The sequence below is a fragment of the Daucus carota genome, chromosome 3 (assembly GCF_001625215.2).
Source record: "Daucus carota subsp. sativus chromosome 3, DH1 v3.0, whole genome shotgun sequence".
In the NCBI taxonomy this organism is placed as follows: Eukaryota; Viridiplantae; Streptophyta; class Magnoliopsida; order Apiales; family Apiaceae; genus Daucus; species Daucus carota.
Window position 1 is genome coordinate 33161463 of NC_030383.2, and position 18738 is coordinate 33180200.

At 33.0% G+C, this 18738-nt stretch overlaps 4 protein-coding genes across 4 annotated transcripts; 1 reads left to right on the top strand and 3 right to left on the bottom strand.

Annotated features, from left to right (window-relative positions):
• Positions 1 to 3279: 3279 nt before the first annotated feature.
• LOC108198174 (uncharacterized) lies at positions 3280 to 3855 on the top strand. Its single transcript, XM_017365943.1, has one exon. The coding sequence runs from the start codon at positions 3280 to 3282 to the stop codon at positions 3853 to 3855; it is 576 nt and encodes a 191-aa protein (XP_017221432.1).
• A 542-nt stretch (positions 3856 to 4397) lies between these two features.
• Positions 4398 to 7078, bottom strand: LOC135151497 (replication protein A 70 kDa DNA-binding subunit B-like). The gene is made up of 10 exons (XM_064089978.1): positions 6929 to 7078; positions 6116 to 6389; positions 5939 to 6035; positions 5739 to 5860; positions 5546 to 5627; positions 5295 to 5421; positions 5059 to 5213; positions 4859 to 4979; positions 4585 to 4773; positions 4398 to 4508 (listed from the first exon to the last, which is right to left on the bottom strand). The coding sequence occupies exons 1-10, from the start codon at positions 7076 to 7078 to the stop codon at positions 4398 to 4400; spliced, it is 1428 nt and encodes a 475-aa protein (XP_063946048.1).
• Positions 7079 to 8927: 1849 nt separating this feature from the next.
• LOC135151051 (uncharacterized) lies at positions 8928 to 11449 on the bottom strand. The gene is made up of 2 exons (XM_064088540.1): positions 10431 to 11449; positions 8928 to 10327 (listed from the first exon to the last, which is right to left on the bottom strand). The coding sequence occupies exons 1-2, from the start codon at positions 11263 to 11265 to the stop codon at positions 9390 to 9392; spliced, it is 1773 nt and encodes a 590-aa protein (XP_063944610.1). The 5' UTR covers positions 11266 to 11449; the 3' UTR covers positions 8928 to 9389.
• Positions 11450 to 11648: 199 nt separating this feature from the next.
• Positions 11649 to 13878, bottom strand: LOC135151498 (uncharacterized). The gene is made up of 3 exons (XM_064089979.1): positions 12958 to 13878; positions 12336 to 12794; positions 11649 to 11908 (listed from the first exon to the last, which is right to left on the bottom strand). Exons 1-3 carry the CDS (start codon positions 13841 to 13843, stop codon positions 11649 to 11651), a joined length of 1605 nt encoding a protein of 534 aa, XP_063946049.1. The 5' UTR covers positions 13844 to 13878.
• Between the last annotated feature and the right edge of the window lie 4860 nt (positions 13879 to 18738).

Consider the following 18738-nt stretch of genomic DNA (forward strand, 5'->3'; position numbering starts at 1 on the left):
CAATGATCAATTCAAATGGATGATCTCTAGTCCATTTTCTTTGTAGCGGTAGATTTTACCTTAATGAGCTTGCTTCATTTGTGTTATCTTTATTTGTAGAGTTTTGATCTTGACAAGCTCCCTCGGAATTTGTGAACTCATGATTTCTAACTGCTAATGGAGTTCTTGATAAATCATCAGCGGATATCACATTTGAGGTATCAACATATACTTCATCTTAATTTTCAACGAATGATGGATTATCCGTTGATTGATTTGCTTCTCTATTATTTATTTCAATAATCTCGTCGTCAATCACATGCATAAGGCACATCTTCTCCTTCATTTTTAAACTTCGCAATGAAATATTGAATATTTATTCTAAATTTCAATGAGTATTTCGCTGTTATTTGAATGAAAGTATATTCTCAATTCCTCGTATTTTTGAATTATTTTTGACATCATTGAATAATTATTCTAATTTTAAAAAAAATAGAAGCACATGAACAACTTTTTTTTAAAAATATTTTTAAATTATACAAACTTTCGCAATAAATTTTTCAACTATGTTTAGAACTTATCTAAATACGTAAATATAATATTACAAAAGATTCTGACATTTTTATGCATTCACTTAATTTTATATGAATAATGAAGTAATTAAATATAAAATTTTTCATGTGAAATAATTCATACCGCACATAAATACATGCCAATTATTAAGGATTTCTAAGTATTTTGTTATCCTATACGAACGGAAAATCAATCTAATAATTTTACAAACTGGCTCATCAAACTAAGATAATAATATATTTTATTAATATAATTATTAATTTACAAATCCGAAGTCTCAGGTATAAAAATCCTCTCGTCCATTTTGGCGTTCTTGATGTCCTGAAAATGAAATATCATCGGGAACCTCTTAGCGTCACAGGTGTGTCCTCACAAGGTCATTACAAAGGGCGATGTCATTTTAGAGCTTCACCAAGTCCGCTTCCCGGCCTCAGTTGGAGTTTGTTTCCTTAGGCTCTCATCGTCTAACAAATCCTCTTTGGGAGCTCATTTTTTGTGACAATAAGAGTTGTAGGAGCTAATAGAGTCCTCTGTACCGATATATTCACTGTAGGCTGGTAGGCTGATGCTCTTTTGTAGTTCTCCTTTTAGCCTCATGATCTCTTTTCTTGCCTCACTTTCAGTTCTAACAGCTTATGTCCCCATCGAGAGATCCCAGCTTTGGTTCGAAAACCCCAACTTTGCTATAATATCTAATTTTTAGAGAAATATTTTTTGGCCTGAGTTTCTCTAAATGTAATCGGGCGTCACTAGTGAGAACTCTCTTTCCATGAGGAGTTGCCACCATGGTTCGAGGATCATCGTGTCGCCGCCTCCTTCTTTCGATCGAACCTAACTGTGCTGGACAATCATAAGGGCTCTCTAGCTTCTAGAGGTCACTGCTTTTTCCAGATCGATCGTAGAAGGCTCAGACCTCTGTCCCCTAGTTACTAGTTCCACTTAAGTTACTTCTCTCATATGTAAATAAGGATTGGTTTCCTAATCTCCCACCTCAATCTCATCTTACCTCCTCATCTAAGTATAGTAGTCCCCCTCCTTCTAGAAACAAATGTTGGCTCTGATATATATATTACTACATTATCTATCAATTTCCAACCTCTAACTCTATCTTTTTTTCATGTATTTATAGCCGAATTTCGTTGTTGGGTTTGTTTTTGGACTTATCTTTTTCTTTCTAAGTTGGGACCAAACAATAGCTCTCCTAAATCTCAATATTTAAATAGGAGACTATCAACGAGAGTGTTATTCCAAAGTCTTCCGCTGTTGAAAGCTAATCAGCTCGCTATTTTTGTTAGAAATTCCATTATTCCAGTGTTGTTTTATGCTCGAGCTTGTGAGAAAGATCTTGCTTAAAGTATAACAAGTATCACCTCTCTAAAAATTAAAAGCTATAATGGTGCAACTAGTATTTAAAAATCATAAAAATTCTCTCTGTCATATCAGGTAGACATAATTGCTGATTTTTAATAAAAATAATAACTTTTTTGAGCTAACAATTTCGATATATGATATGAGGGGCTTCTCGATAAGCACTGATATGTCACGGGCCAACAAGTAATATTGTACTTTCAAATTGAGTCAAAAACTCAAAATAATACTCATCAGGTGTCAATCTTCCATATATGCGGTTCAGTTTTTCGATTTTGATTTTGCTCACTCTTAGTCATAATGTGACAGTCCTTCATATATTATTAAAAAAATGTTGAGATTTTCTTAAAAATTATAAGATCGATGAAACTAAGAGTATCATAATATCAAGATACTTTATGAAGAATCTAAAATTAAAATACTCGCTTAATATAAGTGAGTCAAATCTTTTGATGTACATATTCATCAAATTCCTATAACCACTAATATACAAAAAGCTTTTCTTTTCGAGGTACACATACTTGTATAAGAATGCAACTCTGGAAGATGAATTTTTTATTCAAAATGATTTATTATCTAACCGAAGGACATGTAAGACATCAACGAAAGTTTAGACAATAGAATTTTAATGTTCAAATCCTCACCTTGTTCCTCACTTAGCAAGAGATAAAATTAATCTAATATTAAAAAATTTTATTTTTGAAATTAATAAAATAAGAAGATTTTAATGAAGGCGTAATCCAAACTTTAAGTAAATTAAAAATAAAATTAAATTTAAGCCTTTTCTTTTTTATATTGCAAGATGAGAATAAATTTTAAGTTGGCAACTTGTTGTTTGATCATTGTAAAATGAAGTCAAAAAATACCCTAATTCTTCCTCATGGTGTAAAAAAAAAAAAAGCGAACCCAAAATATTTACCAGGGTGATGATTGAAAATGTGGCATGAAATAATTTGATTAAAAATGCGCCACAAAATATTTGAGTTCCCCATATATATATCCCGGATATATAGTTACAAAGTAGTTCCCTTATTAAAGATTGAATGAACGAAAATAGGTGTTGACGACCAAAAAGTATATAATGGGGACTCTTGATTCAATACGAATTCGGTGGGTAGCCCTGCAAAACACCATCATTTGGTTAAGCACCCCACCCACCCCCTCATCCTGTGCAATTCAGCAACTTATATAATCTCTTCCACTTGTTCTGCAAACATATTTGCATTCATTCTAGCGAGCGGAAACATGCAAATCCAAACATCCAAAGGTTTTTTCAATTTGTTTTACATGTGATATGCATATCTCGATCCCCATCAATTTTGATTATAGGTACCCAAGTGATTCAGAAACATTAATTGAATGGACCTTTTCGAGAAAGCCAAAACAGTTCGTCTAAGAACGATTACGGATAAATTTTTGGTTGCGGAAGATGACGAGGAGACGGTGTTCCAGAGCCGAGAAGATTATTCGAAGAATTCAATATGGAAAGTCGAGAGAATAAGAGGCAGGTATGTACGGTTCAAGAGTTGCCATGGCACGTACCTGACGGCCTCAGCTCAGCTATTTGTCCCGGGAATAATTGGGAAAAAAGTTGTGCACCAATCCATTCCACAAACAGCGGATGACGTGTGGATCGACTGGGAACCGGTCAGGGACGGCTTTCAAGTGCGGCTACGTAGCCGAAGCGGGAGCTTTTTACGCCCAAATGGTGGGCTCCCGCCCTGGAGAAACACCGTAACACATGATATGCCGCATACTTCTAAAACGCATGAGAAGGTTTTATGGAACATTGATGTGGTGGAGGCGCTTCCTACACCTCATCGACGGAGCTGCTCGGATTTTACAAAAGCTCCTGCACCTCATGTTGATGATCATAAGACCGCTGCATCACATCCGCCTCATAAGAAATTGACTACATTGGAGGATTTGTGGTAGTGTCTTTTTTTTTTTTTTTTGTCATGTGGTATACTTATCTCATGTATGGGAATTTGCAGATTACAAAAAAAATTCCAAGTTCTAACAACAACCATGACCCAAAACTATAGTTTCAAACATCTAGTTAATTATATAAAACTAGCATTTTACCCGTGCTACGCACCGTATTATTATTATGTTAATTTTTAATTGAATAGTAAATATATTTAGTAATTGTTTTAAAAGTGCAACCATACACTTTCATGCTAAGTTTTATTTAAATTAATTATTCTACTCCGAATATTCCTCGATGGTTTTTTTTTTTTTGGGCAGATTTCCTCGATGGAGTTAAACATACATAACAAAACAATTAGGTTGAACTGAACAGAATTTTCGTACTCATGAGATAAGTATATAAATTTGTCGGACAACATATTTTTATCTTTAAATAAGTAAATAATATTTTATCGTCCATTACTCTACATCCAATAGAGATATTCCTAAAATAAATATGAACCTGAATCTAAATGTATGCGTGAAAAGTAACTTTGTCCTATACAGATTTAGGTTTTTTTCTTCTCGTTATGTCCATCGTCATTGTTGCGAGTGCGTTTAGTGGATGGTGGTTGCATATCCTTTGTAACGACATCAACATTGAGTGGTGGATCTTGTACCTGCAAAAGGGGTAAGAATAGTTGTCAGTTAATAAATGTGTCAGTCAATTATTTCAATTAAAATTTTCACACTTACCATGGCATTGATTTCAGACGAAGATGTGGTATTTTGATTTAGGGTAGTTTCAACCCCTTCAAACACATCCGAGGCGAAATATACCGTTTTTCCATGAATCAAGTTGTTAGTGTTCAGAGATAGTGTGAGTTTAAGGGTTTTCCCAATGATATCCTTCAACTTTTCTGGGAAGTGTTGTCCTTTCCCTTCCTGTAATTTAATAATATATTTTGTGAATCGTAATATCATGGAAGTCAGTTTATATGTTTTTAATTTGTGTGTAACGTGTACTTACCTTCAGGTTTTGACCAATGAGGCTGTTTACAGTTGTTGATATCAAACGCCTGACCTCACGATCGAACATAAAAACTTGAATTGTCTCAGTTGGATCAGTAACATACATTGCAAGCTTGAATCTATAATATCAATTTAATATTAGTTACCGGATATGTGTGCATACTCCGTTAAGAGTAATTTATAATTTAAATTTTGTACCTTTTGTCCGGATATGATACAATCTTGGCACATTCTTCACAGTTGTATGTATTATTGATGAAAGAGAGTTCTCCTGGGCATGAGTCACAGCTATAGAACCACCATTTGGACTGTGCGTCAACATCACACACTGATACATGACATATAACCTCCAACTACAATAAGGTTTCAACAATTTAGCAAACGTAGTCTAAGATGCATTGAGTTGATAATAAAATAGGAGTGAATTTACAAACCGTTTGAGGATCTGAATTTCTGAGGTCTGTTATTTGCTTCAAATTGTAAGTTGGTATTGTCTTCTTTAAGCAATCTGGCACTGAAGGTGTATCTTCCACAACAGTCGGTTCATTCACACCATTGAGCCTGTTGCAGAAGTTGAGTGTGATATATTTTTTTAATTTATGGAGGCAATATATTGACGATAAGGTGTGAAAATAAACTGTATATAAAAGGTGATATAATGAAATATTTGATAAGGATTACTGACCTATTCCGTAGAGGGTACACTGCATCATAGTCTGGATTTATATAGAATTTTGAAGGTGATAGTGTGCTTGCCTGGAGTTGTTCTGTAAATTTGGAGTCTATTGTCAGTTTTGTATGTTTACTTTTCTTTTACAGAAGTATTATGTTAGTTAATTTAGATTCGGAATGGTATTATGTTAAAAGAATATACTTACTCTGATACGTAGTTATCCCACAACTTGTAAGAATGATAATAATTTGCTCAGTATTAGCTTTTTGTAGTTCTTCCTGTAATTTGTGTGCTAGTTCCGCCCACACTGTTACCTTAACCTTTGCACTACACCAAAGTATATTGACATAAGAGGACATGGAATAGTATATGATGTTGAAAAAACTATAAAGTTAATGATCTTACCTCCCGTCACTAATGTCAAACATTAATATATCTTTTGGGCCTGTTGCTGTGTTTCGACTTTGCATTGGGAGTATATTTTCGACCAATCCCATCAGATCTGTTAATGAGATGTGTATTAATGTTTCAAACATTTTATAAGTACTGATTTATGACAGTGTAGAATATTATGTATTTTACCTGTTAAGATTTTTGTATTTCCGACCTTTTCTTTCAGGGCATTGAAAGCTACCAGTTCGAACTTGTGTTGTGGAATCATGTCATCCTCCTCCTCAATCAGTTTCATGTTTGTGCGTTTTAAGAAGTAGATTTCTTTTTTATTGCTGACGGGTGAATAAGAGTATTTTGCATCAGCAACATTAAACTCTGATGTTTCATAAATCTTTCCCTCTTCTGGGACCTCGTCTATCCCATTGACAAATTCTAATCCGGCAAAAGCATGAATATGGGTTTTCTGCATATGTACAAAACCATTGTTAATTCTGGGAGATAATGTTATTGCATATTAAACATAAACAGACATATACGTATTTCACAAACATGTCTATGTTAGTTTTAATGCTACCTTTTTTATTGACTACCTTAATAATAACATGGATTGTGACATGTACATAAGTATTCCATAACAGAACTATTCTATAGCGGCTGTCCTGTTCTTAGTTGAAGGCATTACAAATCTGAATTATGTAATCATTCAAAGGCATAAATAAACATAACTATTCTATAGCAGATGTCCTTTTCTTACTTCCAAGCATTACAAATCTGAATTATCTTATCATTCAAAGGTATACAAAAGGTATGATATGGAGTAGACAGTATTGCACTTTGTATCTTATTACATCACCTAGCATTAATAGTAGTATGTAATTGACCATAGGCATGTTTTGTACTTGATCATGATGGCAATAATAGATCCAGTTGAAACTTGGAAGTTATGTTATTGAAAAATATAGAGTACATATATGTGGTTGTATATAAAGAAGATATACTTACATCATCGTCCAATAGTATCATGTTATAACCTTTGAAGTCACCTGTTTTACTGTTGATACTTTTCCAGAGGCGTGTCATACGAACTTTGATTTTCCAATCAGTTTTGTTGGATGTAAGCATGCTAATGCAATCAAATCTTGTTGATTCCATGAATACAGATTAAAGTGGGAGAGTATACTGCTGAAACGTGTTATGCTGGAACGTCTTAGAGGTTATGTGAAGGTTTGGTGTGTTTATATAGTTGTATTATTGCAATTAACGTATTCTAAAAGGAATAGATGTAATATATGGTTACCTTTTTAGAATAGAATTCAAATTAGTTGTATTAAAATTCTATTTGTTTTTGGTATCTTTAATATATTAATGAAATTTACAATTATAGAAGTGTTAGGTCTTTAGAAGTGCAAGTGTTAGAATTTTTTTTATAGATTTGAAATAGATGGTTTACCTTTCTGAAATAGAATTCAGTTTACGTACGAATATTCTATTTGTTTTAGGATTAAATTATTAAATTTACAATTATATTTGTCATATGAATTTGAAATTGGAAGTCTTAGAGCTAATTAAATAGATGTTAAATAGATGGTTTAAATTTTTAGAGTAGAATTCAAATTTATGAAGTGTCAGTAATGAAGTTGTTGACATGTGCAAATGACATAGCAACATAACCGGCTGGGTGTGGGAGGTTTTAGGCTATATATCATTTTTAGAAGTTAAGTTGATTCTTCTGATTCTTATTGTAAGAAAGATCTCTACGCAGTAAACACCAAATGAGAAGAACAATTTATTTTTTAAGAAATTAATTTATTAGACCAATATGGGTGTAAAAGAAGAGAAAATAAAACCTGAATAGTTGGCCAAATAGCTATAGCAACAAGAGCCTAAGTTGACAAACGGAAAAGCCATTTTTCAACTTTCCAGAGCAATAAATCAAATGATTTTGAAGAATCGAGAATTCTGTTCCTGCTTGCCTGTGTATTCTTATGTTAACAAAACAAATTATAAGAGTGAAGAAAGATAGTGAAATACTTTTACTTGAGTATGATTGGACCAAAACTATAAAAAAATTACCCATGAGAAAGGTTATCAAAGTTTTAGCCACCACTATCCTGTAGACAATATAGAAACAGACACCGTACAAAGAGATTTAGAGATATAGAATAATGTTATTGGCAAAAATTGGTAAAAAAAAGGCAACCGGGAGAGCATTTCACACAGCGGATTTAGAATAACAATTAGGTGGCAGACTAACATTAGCAATGGGCTGCTTGCTTGGTCCAGCAATAATATTTGAGTCCCCTCATGGCCTTGTGAATGAGTATGTTAAGTTAGAAGAAATAAAGGCTGGAAATCCTGGAGACAGGTGATGATTCATACCAATGCCATCAGTACTATTAGTAATGCCATCAGAGAGTAACAGATATGCATAAGCAGTGAATTATAATTTTTGTCAAAAGCAATATATTTTTCATTGCAATTTCTACAGCAAACTAAATGGTCTTTGCATTCATGCTACTAATGGTACTATGGAGACATATAACATTGTACAGACCAACCTGAGCTAAAATATATGTCATGTGAATGTAGAATACAGAGTAAAATTCAGATAGAATCAATTTTCCTCTAAATAAAAACCTTTTACATCAAGGAGATTTGGTATACCAATGCAGATGTGTGTGTTATAACAAATATATAAAGACGTGGAAAAACTAACTAAACAAAGTATATCTATAAGATCTGATAAGTCATACATGCATATCAGAATTTGGGCAAGTTGTAGAAAACTTCTTCATAAACTATATTTTTTGTGGTTTTTTCCTCCTTTCCACTCCCATCTCCTAGTAAGATATGCAAACCGGCCGGAGAAGTTACTCGTGAGACAGCAACGTAGACTTGGCCATGACCAAAAGCAGGGCTTGGAAGATAGAGTCCAACTTTCTCCATCGACTGCCCTTGGCTTTTATTGATTGTCATTGCAAAACAAATTTGTAATGGGAATTGTTTTCTCTTAAAATTTATTGGCCATTTTGAGTTGGTCTCGCATGGTGTGGTGGAAAATCTTGGGATAATATGGTTACTTCCCGCATGGCTTCCTGTGATTATCTCGCATTCAACTGTCCACCTGAGTAGTCTTTTAACAATCATTCATGTGCCGTTGCATAATCCAAGAACCTGATTAGCATTTCTCGTTAACATGACAACAACACCGATTTTCAATCTGAGTTCATGCTTTGGGAATCCTGGCATGTCGATTGAATTTAAAAATTCTTCAGGAAAAGTTGAATTTTGTGCATCCTCATTCACTGGCCCTTCATCAATAGTATTAACACTTAAATAGACATGTTCCTCTCCAGGTATACGCTCCAAGACATGACTATTAATTTCATCTACTATTTTGTTGGTCGGAGAAAGAATTGCCCTGTCCTTGAGATATTGATGTTCTTTATAATTTAATTCTATGTCAGGATATACAACATGAACAATATTTTAAAGGATTTCCGGTGTGTGGTATGATAAACTGGTCAGGAATTAGAATTTCAGGATCTCTGTTCGGGTCGTCTTCACTAACAAAGGAATTTTTACCATCACCAACATCTAATATCCATTTATTGAATGAATCAATAACGTTATTAAGATCGTCAGAGTTACCTCTATGTAGCCTCATATTCTGCTTTAGTGTGAAGACCGTGATTGAATCCCAGATATATGACCTGTTAATGCAAGCAGAAACAATATCTTGTCTATCTCCTTTCTCAACAACAGGTAATATTTGTCTAAAGTCTCCCCCAAATAATACAGTAATACCACCAAAAGGCTTCAATCTGTTTTCCGATGAGACACAGCCCATTATGTCTCTTAAAGAGCGATCGATGGCTTCAAATGCATATTTTTTAACCATCGGGGCCTCGTCCCAAATTATGAGATCCGTATTTTGCAACAGCTCAGATATATCTGTACCCATTTTTATTCCACAACTTGACTGATCATCTACGTCTAGTGGTATCCTAAATCTTGAATGGGCCGTGCGTCCACCGGGCAATAGTACCGCTGCAATGCCGGATGATGCGACAGGCAACACAATCTTTCTTTCTGACCTTAGTCTTGCAATGAATGTCCGCCACAGGAAGGTTTTACCACACCCCCCACTGCCATACACAAAAAATACTTGTCCCTTCTTATTGTAGACAGATTCAATTACAGCATTGTAAATAGCCATCTGATCTGCATTAAGATTTGAATGCAAGTTTTTGTGCTCCACTGTCATGGCAGTTATATCATAGTTTCGTTCTTCCGCAATGAGAGTGTTTGAAATGTCGCACAAATACTGATCAGGTGGAAATGGCATATCTGGATAGTTTCGTAAAGATTTCCCTATACAATTGAAGTTCCTTTCAAGGTCTGCAGGGAAAAAGGTAGAATATAAAAGATGAGTATCAGATTGTAAAATATATTGTGGTAGGCGGAGATTTTGATGATGCATAATATAGTTGAAGAAAGTAACCTGCCAACGCCCACCATTGTATTTCATCTTCAGGTAGTAATAGCTCACTATCTTTTAGCACATGTCGACGCATCCAAATTATGTCATCGGTAAAGTCATTGATATGATTGTACCATAACTTTGATGGTTGACTAACCTCAGAGTTGACCAATATATGTACAAATAATAGACGCAGTTGTGACGCTGTAGCATGATGAGAATTCTCCTTGATTGCTTCATGCCACTCCATATCATTTTCAAGGAGTCCTAAAGCATTGCAAGCATCTTTAAATGTGTCATACACCTGGCCGTTGACAGTTCGAAGTTCTGTAAAAGAAGTTGCCCCCTTGAATCTAGTAAGAATCATTCTCAAGTAGAAAGAATCTCCAGAAGTGACATATGTTGAATGCAACCTGCCAACAACAAAACCTTGTTTTCTTGGGGTCCATTGGCAACCTTGAGCGTCCCATACAAATGAGAGGGGGAACTCTTGATAGGTTAGGTTTCTGGCCCATGGATATGTTTTGTTTGCTTCAAACCATGCTTGTAATTTACTATGGCGGAACGTAGCACGACGTGCAACATTTGACAAAGAGTCATTATCCTTGAAAGTAATAGTTTGCATATCCTCTAAGTGGATGGGAAGTCTTTCAACAGATGGAGTCCTATGGTGTACACTGAATCCATAAATTCGCCAAACTGCTTCTGCAGCACATACATAACGACCATCCAAATATTGCTTAATCTCATCAACTGGTGTTGTTTTTACAGGGACGGCATTGGACTGAGCAATATCTATAGTTTTGTTTTCTTTTGCTTTGACCAATAACATAGTAGCTCTATCATGACCTTTCATGCAGTATTTAAATAGGTATTTGATACTCCTTGAGTGATTGCATACTTCGACATTTATATGACACTGAAACTTTACCAATAGGTCTCTGTTATATGGGACGACCCACCGATTGTCGAGCTCTACATTATTCCTTCTGACAGTGTGGTTTGTTTTGCGCCGTCTATACACTGGATATCCATTTTCATCAAATAATGTTTCTTGAGAGTACCTTATAAATTATTAAAATGTAGAAGGTTATATAAGTAACACGCAGACAATGTGTGGTGTAAGTGAACACTTTCATGCTAATGAAGTTAATGTTGCTTAGTAAATGAATAAATTTGTTTGGCTCGAGTATAATGTCAATAGTCTTCAATACCAAAAAAATTATGAGCTTAAAATGATTACCTTTTTGGGAAATGGCGTGTGCAAGCATTGCGTTTCAAATCCATGCAGGGAGATAACATATTTAGTTTACCACACGGTCCATGTATCATAAATTTTTGCACAGCATCGTATCCATGAGGATCTTGTTGTTTGTCTGGAATCTCAGCTGAAATTATTTGATCTATTTGTTGAATTGTCTTTGGTTTATCATCGGGATGGAGCCAAATTACCATGTGCGCATGAGGCAATCCCCTCTGGAATTCTATGACATGTAATGCTGAAACACAATAGTACAAATAGTTAGTGGCAAAAATACAGTAGGGTCAGTTGCAAGGGATTTGTAGTATTAAGAATAATGGTGATGATCTATTTAATTTAGACTTACTTGTTATTAGGATTAACATAATATAATAATATATTATATCATAATATATTATATTAAAAAAATATATTATAATATAATATTATAATATATTTTATCAATATATTATAATATATATATATTATAATATATATATATATATTATAATATTATATTATATTATATTATAAGTAAATGTATTATAATATATGATATATATAATATAGGATATATATATATATATATATGTTATAAGTAAATGTATTTTTTTACTTCCTGATTAGTCATGTAGAATACATAATGTACAATTCCAAGTGTTTATATTATAATTATAAATAAATACCTCCAATACAGCGTCCAAAAAAGTTTTTCTTCTTTATGACATGAATAAGTTGATCCAACTTCAACTTAAAGACTCGAGCAACTACATCAGGGGCATCATCTGCAGTCAAGCCAGGAGTGTACTGAAGCATGTCTTTAATTTCTGGCCATTTAGTATTAGCTGTCATAGTTAAAAAAATGTCGGGATGTCCAATAGCACGACATATTGCAAGAGCATCAAGAAAGTTTTGGTTCATGTAACGCCTTGAACCTGTAAATGATGCTGGTAAAATATAAGACTTGCCGCAAGAACTTGGATCATCATCACCTTTTCTTACATGATCACGAATGTTTTTATACATATCGGCCCTCACCGTTGTTTGATGAGTTTTATACCAGTAAAGACGTGTTTGTTCGATAATAGAAAATGCATCAACAATATATTGTTGGTATAGACGTCTTCCATATCGTAGTGTCATCCCTGTATAAAATTTGCAAGTTTGTAATGTCATGAATTAATAAAATAAGTCACCTTTGATTTGAGAGGTAGACTTGTACAATATACTAAAAAGCATATATTGATATTTTAGATATTTATACGATATATTATTGCATATATCTTGTAAGAAATTGAGGAAAAATACCTTCACTTGGTCTTATATGTAATTGGTAAGAGTAATATTCCTTCAAAGTGACATGTTCTCTTTTCTTGCCAGTATTTGAAGCTGTGCGTATGTATCTTATACCTGTATGGAATCCATCCTCGGCTCGTGGGAATAAAATTGGATACTGAAGTGCCATAAAAAGAGGGTGTATGAAACTTATTCTTTCTAGGCCACCATGTTTAAGATGGAGAATGACATCTCTATCACCAATATTAGGATCATTTTCACCGACAATGAATACAGCAATCTCTGAAGACGGAGTAATATGATTTGGACGCCCAGATGCAGAACTGGATTCTTTAAGAAGGATCTTAAGTTCCGGCGGTTCTCCCTCTTTAAAACGGTCCCTTGCTTGTCGAAATTTTTTGGCTAAAGGACTCACCTCATCAAACATATTTATTAGGTTCTGTACAATTTCTGGCTTTGGACGATCCTTAGCATCCTTAGACTTATTGGTTTGAATGGCACTAATTCTATTGTTAACTTCATTGTCAGTGTCATAAAAGTACAGCTGACAAAATCTTGGTTTTTGACCTTCAGTTGGCATCAAAGTTCCCATTTGGTGATGATTCTGACCACCTTGTCGATAACAGAATGGACCTCCACCATGAACATTTATAAGCTTATCCACTTTACCCCCCAATGATGAATAAGCGAACATGGAATTATAAACTTTAATACGATCGTGGAAGTGTCTCCATTTAGAGCCTCCAAATAGTAGTTGACCAAGGTAAGGAGGAGGTTGTCTTACTTCAGGCAATTTAATTTGTCCATCTGCACAACATATTGAGAATGTAGGAATAGAGGATGAAGAAGAAGATTTGTTATTTCTTTCCTCTTTCCACATTATTGAATGACAGCACATACATTTGTATCGTGGAGGACCTAAACTCAAGTACTCGCTTGGAAAATCTGAAAAAAAATTATGCCAATATGCAATAATTAGAATGCATATGCCTGGCAAATTCACACTTGTACTTGGGCATACTTAAACTGAGATATTGACTTCTGACACCTAAATAACATAATTACGATGATATCAAATGTGGATGAACATAATAATGCTGATGACTTCTAACAAATGAGAACGTACATACTTATCAATTTACTATTTTAAAATTAGTACCTTGGGTTGCCACTGTTGTTACAGTATTATTATCGGTTGAATCTTCAATATTGCTCAAATTATCATCATTATCACTGTCAACAATATAACCTGCATGACCATCAAAAAGGAAATTTATAAAGACAATGCATATAATGTAATGTATATGCTTATGAAATTCTATGACATTTTTAGCTAAGTAACAGTAATTATATATTATTTATGAGAAAATGTTAGGTATATATGTTGTACATATCAACTAAAACATAATGACTACCTTCATATGATTCTGAATTATTTAATTCTTTGGAATTCAATGAATTAACATGTTTATTGTTTGCATGCTTTGATGTCAGTCCACTCATACTATTGCCAGTACTAACAGATGAATGCCCAATTTCTGCAAAAAAAATACAATTAAATCATGATTGCGCAAGAGGAATCCATATTAGAAAATATAATGATGCTACAATAAAATACGCACTTTTGGTTTGTTGCGAGGAAGATGGAACATCGAAAATGTTACTATATGACAAAGATGGCAGTCTTGGTACCAAAGGACGAAGGTTTCCTACAAAATCAATATATGCAGGGTTATTACAAAAACATATTGGAAAGCAAAAGTTTGACACTTTGTGTCATGTATAAACATAAACATATGGGACTAACCATTTGGTTCAATATAAGTATCATGACATAATGTAGTTGTCTTCATGATGAGAAGTCTGGATGGTCCTGTAAAACGTTGTATGACAAAATTACATTATAATTGAAAATAAATGAAAAAGTACAGAAAAAACCTATTGTTAACATGAAAAATATACCTCTGACTATTGTTTCACCGTCACTTATTTAATTTGTATGCACTTTTCTTGGACGGCCTGTTAGCAATGCAACTTTTTAGTTATCCATTACCATATACTATCTTAACATATAATTATAAATAGTAACATCTGTAAAATTTGTGACACGTGTAAAAGGGAATGCGAAGCTATACCAACAGGTCTTTTTTGTGGAGGTGGAATGAGTTCAGATTTTGAGTTTGAAACCCCGACACCTTCGTTAGGTTGAGATGTTGTGCTTGAAGTCTCAACACCTTGGGATTTTTTTGGCCGACCTGTTATTTGCCAATAATTCATAACACAATATGATGCAAACAATTAGATAATATGGATACGTTCCACTAAAAATAAAAGCCTTGATAATATAAGAAACTAAAATCATAAACAATCTACAAAGATATTACAATATATTACATAACTTTGTAACAAAAGCCGTGATAATAGAAGAAACTAAAATTATAAATAATGTAGAAAAAATTTATAATTAGAACCTTTTTAACAAATATATGTATCACTAAAAACGTCCATTTGGGAATATTGACATAAATTAATTATTTCCGAGCTAATATAATTTTATATTTTATCTTGTCAGATTTATAGCATGTCTAAAGAACGTGTTGTAAAATAAAATTAGTTAAAACATAAAAATGTTAAGTAATACCAATCGGTCCCTTCTGCCCAAGCAAGATGTGCGGAGATGTCATGTTTGAAGTCCCGACAACTTCGGCTTTTCTTGGTCGACCTGTTATTTGAAATTGAAAAGTTAAAAAAATAATAAAATAAAAAACATTTAACCTTAAATCAAAAGGGATAAAAATTAGATCAAAATATTAGGAGACCTCTTTTTCGTTTCTTGTTGGAAGAGACAATGTGCTGGGAGTTATCCATTATTTCAAAAGATCTAGGTAAACTCTGCAAATACAAAAATCTTTCAATTAAAGAGAGTATAGCCTCCTGACAAAAGAAAAGAAAAGAAGAGAGTGAAGCCTGGAACCGGTTCATGCAAATATGACTCATTCAGATATTGACTATATGGAAGTGTAACTTTAATTTGTTAAATCCTATTTTTTACTGTTTTGGTAGCATAAGAATATATATTTTATTTTTTTATTTTTATTTTGAAAAGACGACCTTAAGATGGACATTTTTTTTAAGTAAATGTATATATTCCTCTTCTTTTTGGACAACAAAGTTAGGAGAATAGTACTTATAATTTAATTGGTATAAATTTTAGGCTATTGATTGGATGATCAGAAGTATAAAGTTGTCCGAATGATGGCAAAAGGGAAGTCAGGACTTAAATGAAGTTTAGCTTAGCAATTACTTGGGTAGTCTTAGAGCAGTACCAACTGAGGATGCCAGGATTCTTCTGATAAGAAAAAAACTTATGTTTTATGGACACATTAGATGCCAGGAGTCTTCTGATAAAAAAAAACTTATGTTTTATGGACACATTAGCTCTCGAAGGAAGTAATGCTCAGACTGTATTTTTGACAGTTCTAAAAGAGATATATAGGATCATAAGTAAGAAATCCCTTGCCATTAAAGATATAGACTATAAGGGTGTGTCTCTCAAGGCGACTAAATTAATAATCCCTGGCCAGGAGTAATGTATGTTGTATTATTCTGTGTTGTATTCTATGTTTTATTATATTATATTACTCAAGTAATTGGCAATAACACTCGAAGTAACACAATTGACTACATATTGCATACCATTTTTCCTAGCTATCTAATATCTTGAATGAAAATCAGATAATTGAACATTCTGCACATCTAGTGAGATCGGAATAAAGTTTTCTCCCAATATGGACTATCCTGCAAAGATTGCTGCTATAGTGCTATCGGAACTTTAGCCTCTGTGATATATTCTAAATCACCCTGATGGCATGGTTGAACTTGCTTAGAAAAAATACAAAGTATAACTTGGACAGCATGAAAACAGCATTATCAGATGCAGAATGGCACCTTTTATTTATACTTATAGCCGTTATTTTGTTTTAGTTTTCTTCCAATATCGACTCTGCTACAAAGATTGTGCTATCGGAACTTTAATTTAGCCTCTTGATAGATTCTATCTTGCAAGCAAAAACACAATTTATCACCTAGACAATTACACAAACACATAGTCTTCCATTTTTCTAAACAGAATTCAATGAAAACACCTAATACAATCACATGTACACATCAAATTAATATTAGTAAAGATTTAAATAAAGAATTTTACATCAAACACAATCAATATGCATTTATAAGGATTGGGAGTGTGACTTACAGTAATCTAGTCAAGATCGATTATTACTAAGGAGCGGCGAAAAACAACCGAGAGAGAGAGAGTTTAATTTGAAGAAGAAGAAAACCATTAGTGTTCAATATTTTAAGGTTAAGCGAAGTTTTAAGCTTTAGCCACCTGAATTGGAAGCTCGGTAGGAATAGATGAAGTTGGCTTGTTACCGGGAGATCCATGACTCAGAGTTTGTGTTGGTCTAAATTTTAGATTGCTATTTTATTCTTAAAAATTAAAATTTAATCACTAATCATGGTTGAACCTCAAATTAATTAACTAAATGTGTGTTATAATATTTTGGTCTAAATTTAGAATCAATTTTTTATTGGTTTTAAAATAATTCCTCTGAAAAGATTGGTTGACCGGAGATATTATTAAAAATTAAAATTTAATCATTAACCATGGTTGAATCTCAAGTTAATGTTATTTTATTATTAATTAAAAATTAAAATTTAGAGTGTCATCCTAAAATAATTCCTAATTTCTGATTGGTTAACTGGAGATATTATTAAAAATTAAAATTTAATCACTAACCATGGTTGAATCTCAAGTTAATTAACTAAAGGAGTCATAATATGATTGGTTTAAATTTTAGGATCAATCCTAAAATAATTCCTCTTTTCTGATTGGTTAACTGGAGTGTGGTTAATTAACTAAAGGACTATTATAATTTGATTGGTCTAAAATTTAGGAATGACTTCTGATTGGTCCTAAAATAATTTCTCTTTTCTGATTGGTTAACTGGAGTGTGCATGGTAAACTCAGGTATTATAATATAGGATACTAAAAAGATTAATAAAAATGGGTCATGTAACCAAACAATTTCATTAATTAATAAATTTGAAAAAAAATATAAAAATAGTGTTTAAGTAATTTTATGTTATAAAAATTTATTATTTTTACAATATCCTACACTATAAAAGATTAATCGAAATTGTCAAAAATATAAAGTGCAAACAGACAAAGTGTTTCTGAACGCATAACTTGCTTCAGACCGCTGTCTCCATTGAATTTTTTAGCCAGTCTAAATTTTTTATGGAATTCTCAAATGGCCTAAAATAATTCGGAACATTATGAAATATTTTAAGATAATCATAATATATAAGCGAAGAAGTGATCAAACAGTGCCAATTTTGCATAGCTTATTTGGATTAAGTCGCTTAATTGCTGATTATTGTTGCGTAAAATACTAATGTGCAAGTGTACACAATCACAAACAAATAATCTAGTAATAAATACCAAATATCGTTCCTCAAGGACTATTTATACGTATTAATTGTAAATAATTTCTAACAACTTGGTTATCGAACACAAGAAATTGTTGATGGTTCTTATACTAAAACTAAATTAACCAATTAAAATTATGATAAAGAGTTTAATGAGTTTTAGATATGAGGAGATAACTCAGGATAATTACTTCCCCCTAACACAAGAATATCGGTAAAAGAGTCGTGAAATATTGAAGCAATTCACAATTTACTAGCTAGAATTCAATGGTCATAGGCTTCTCTCGAAATCATTATGGT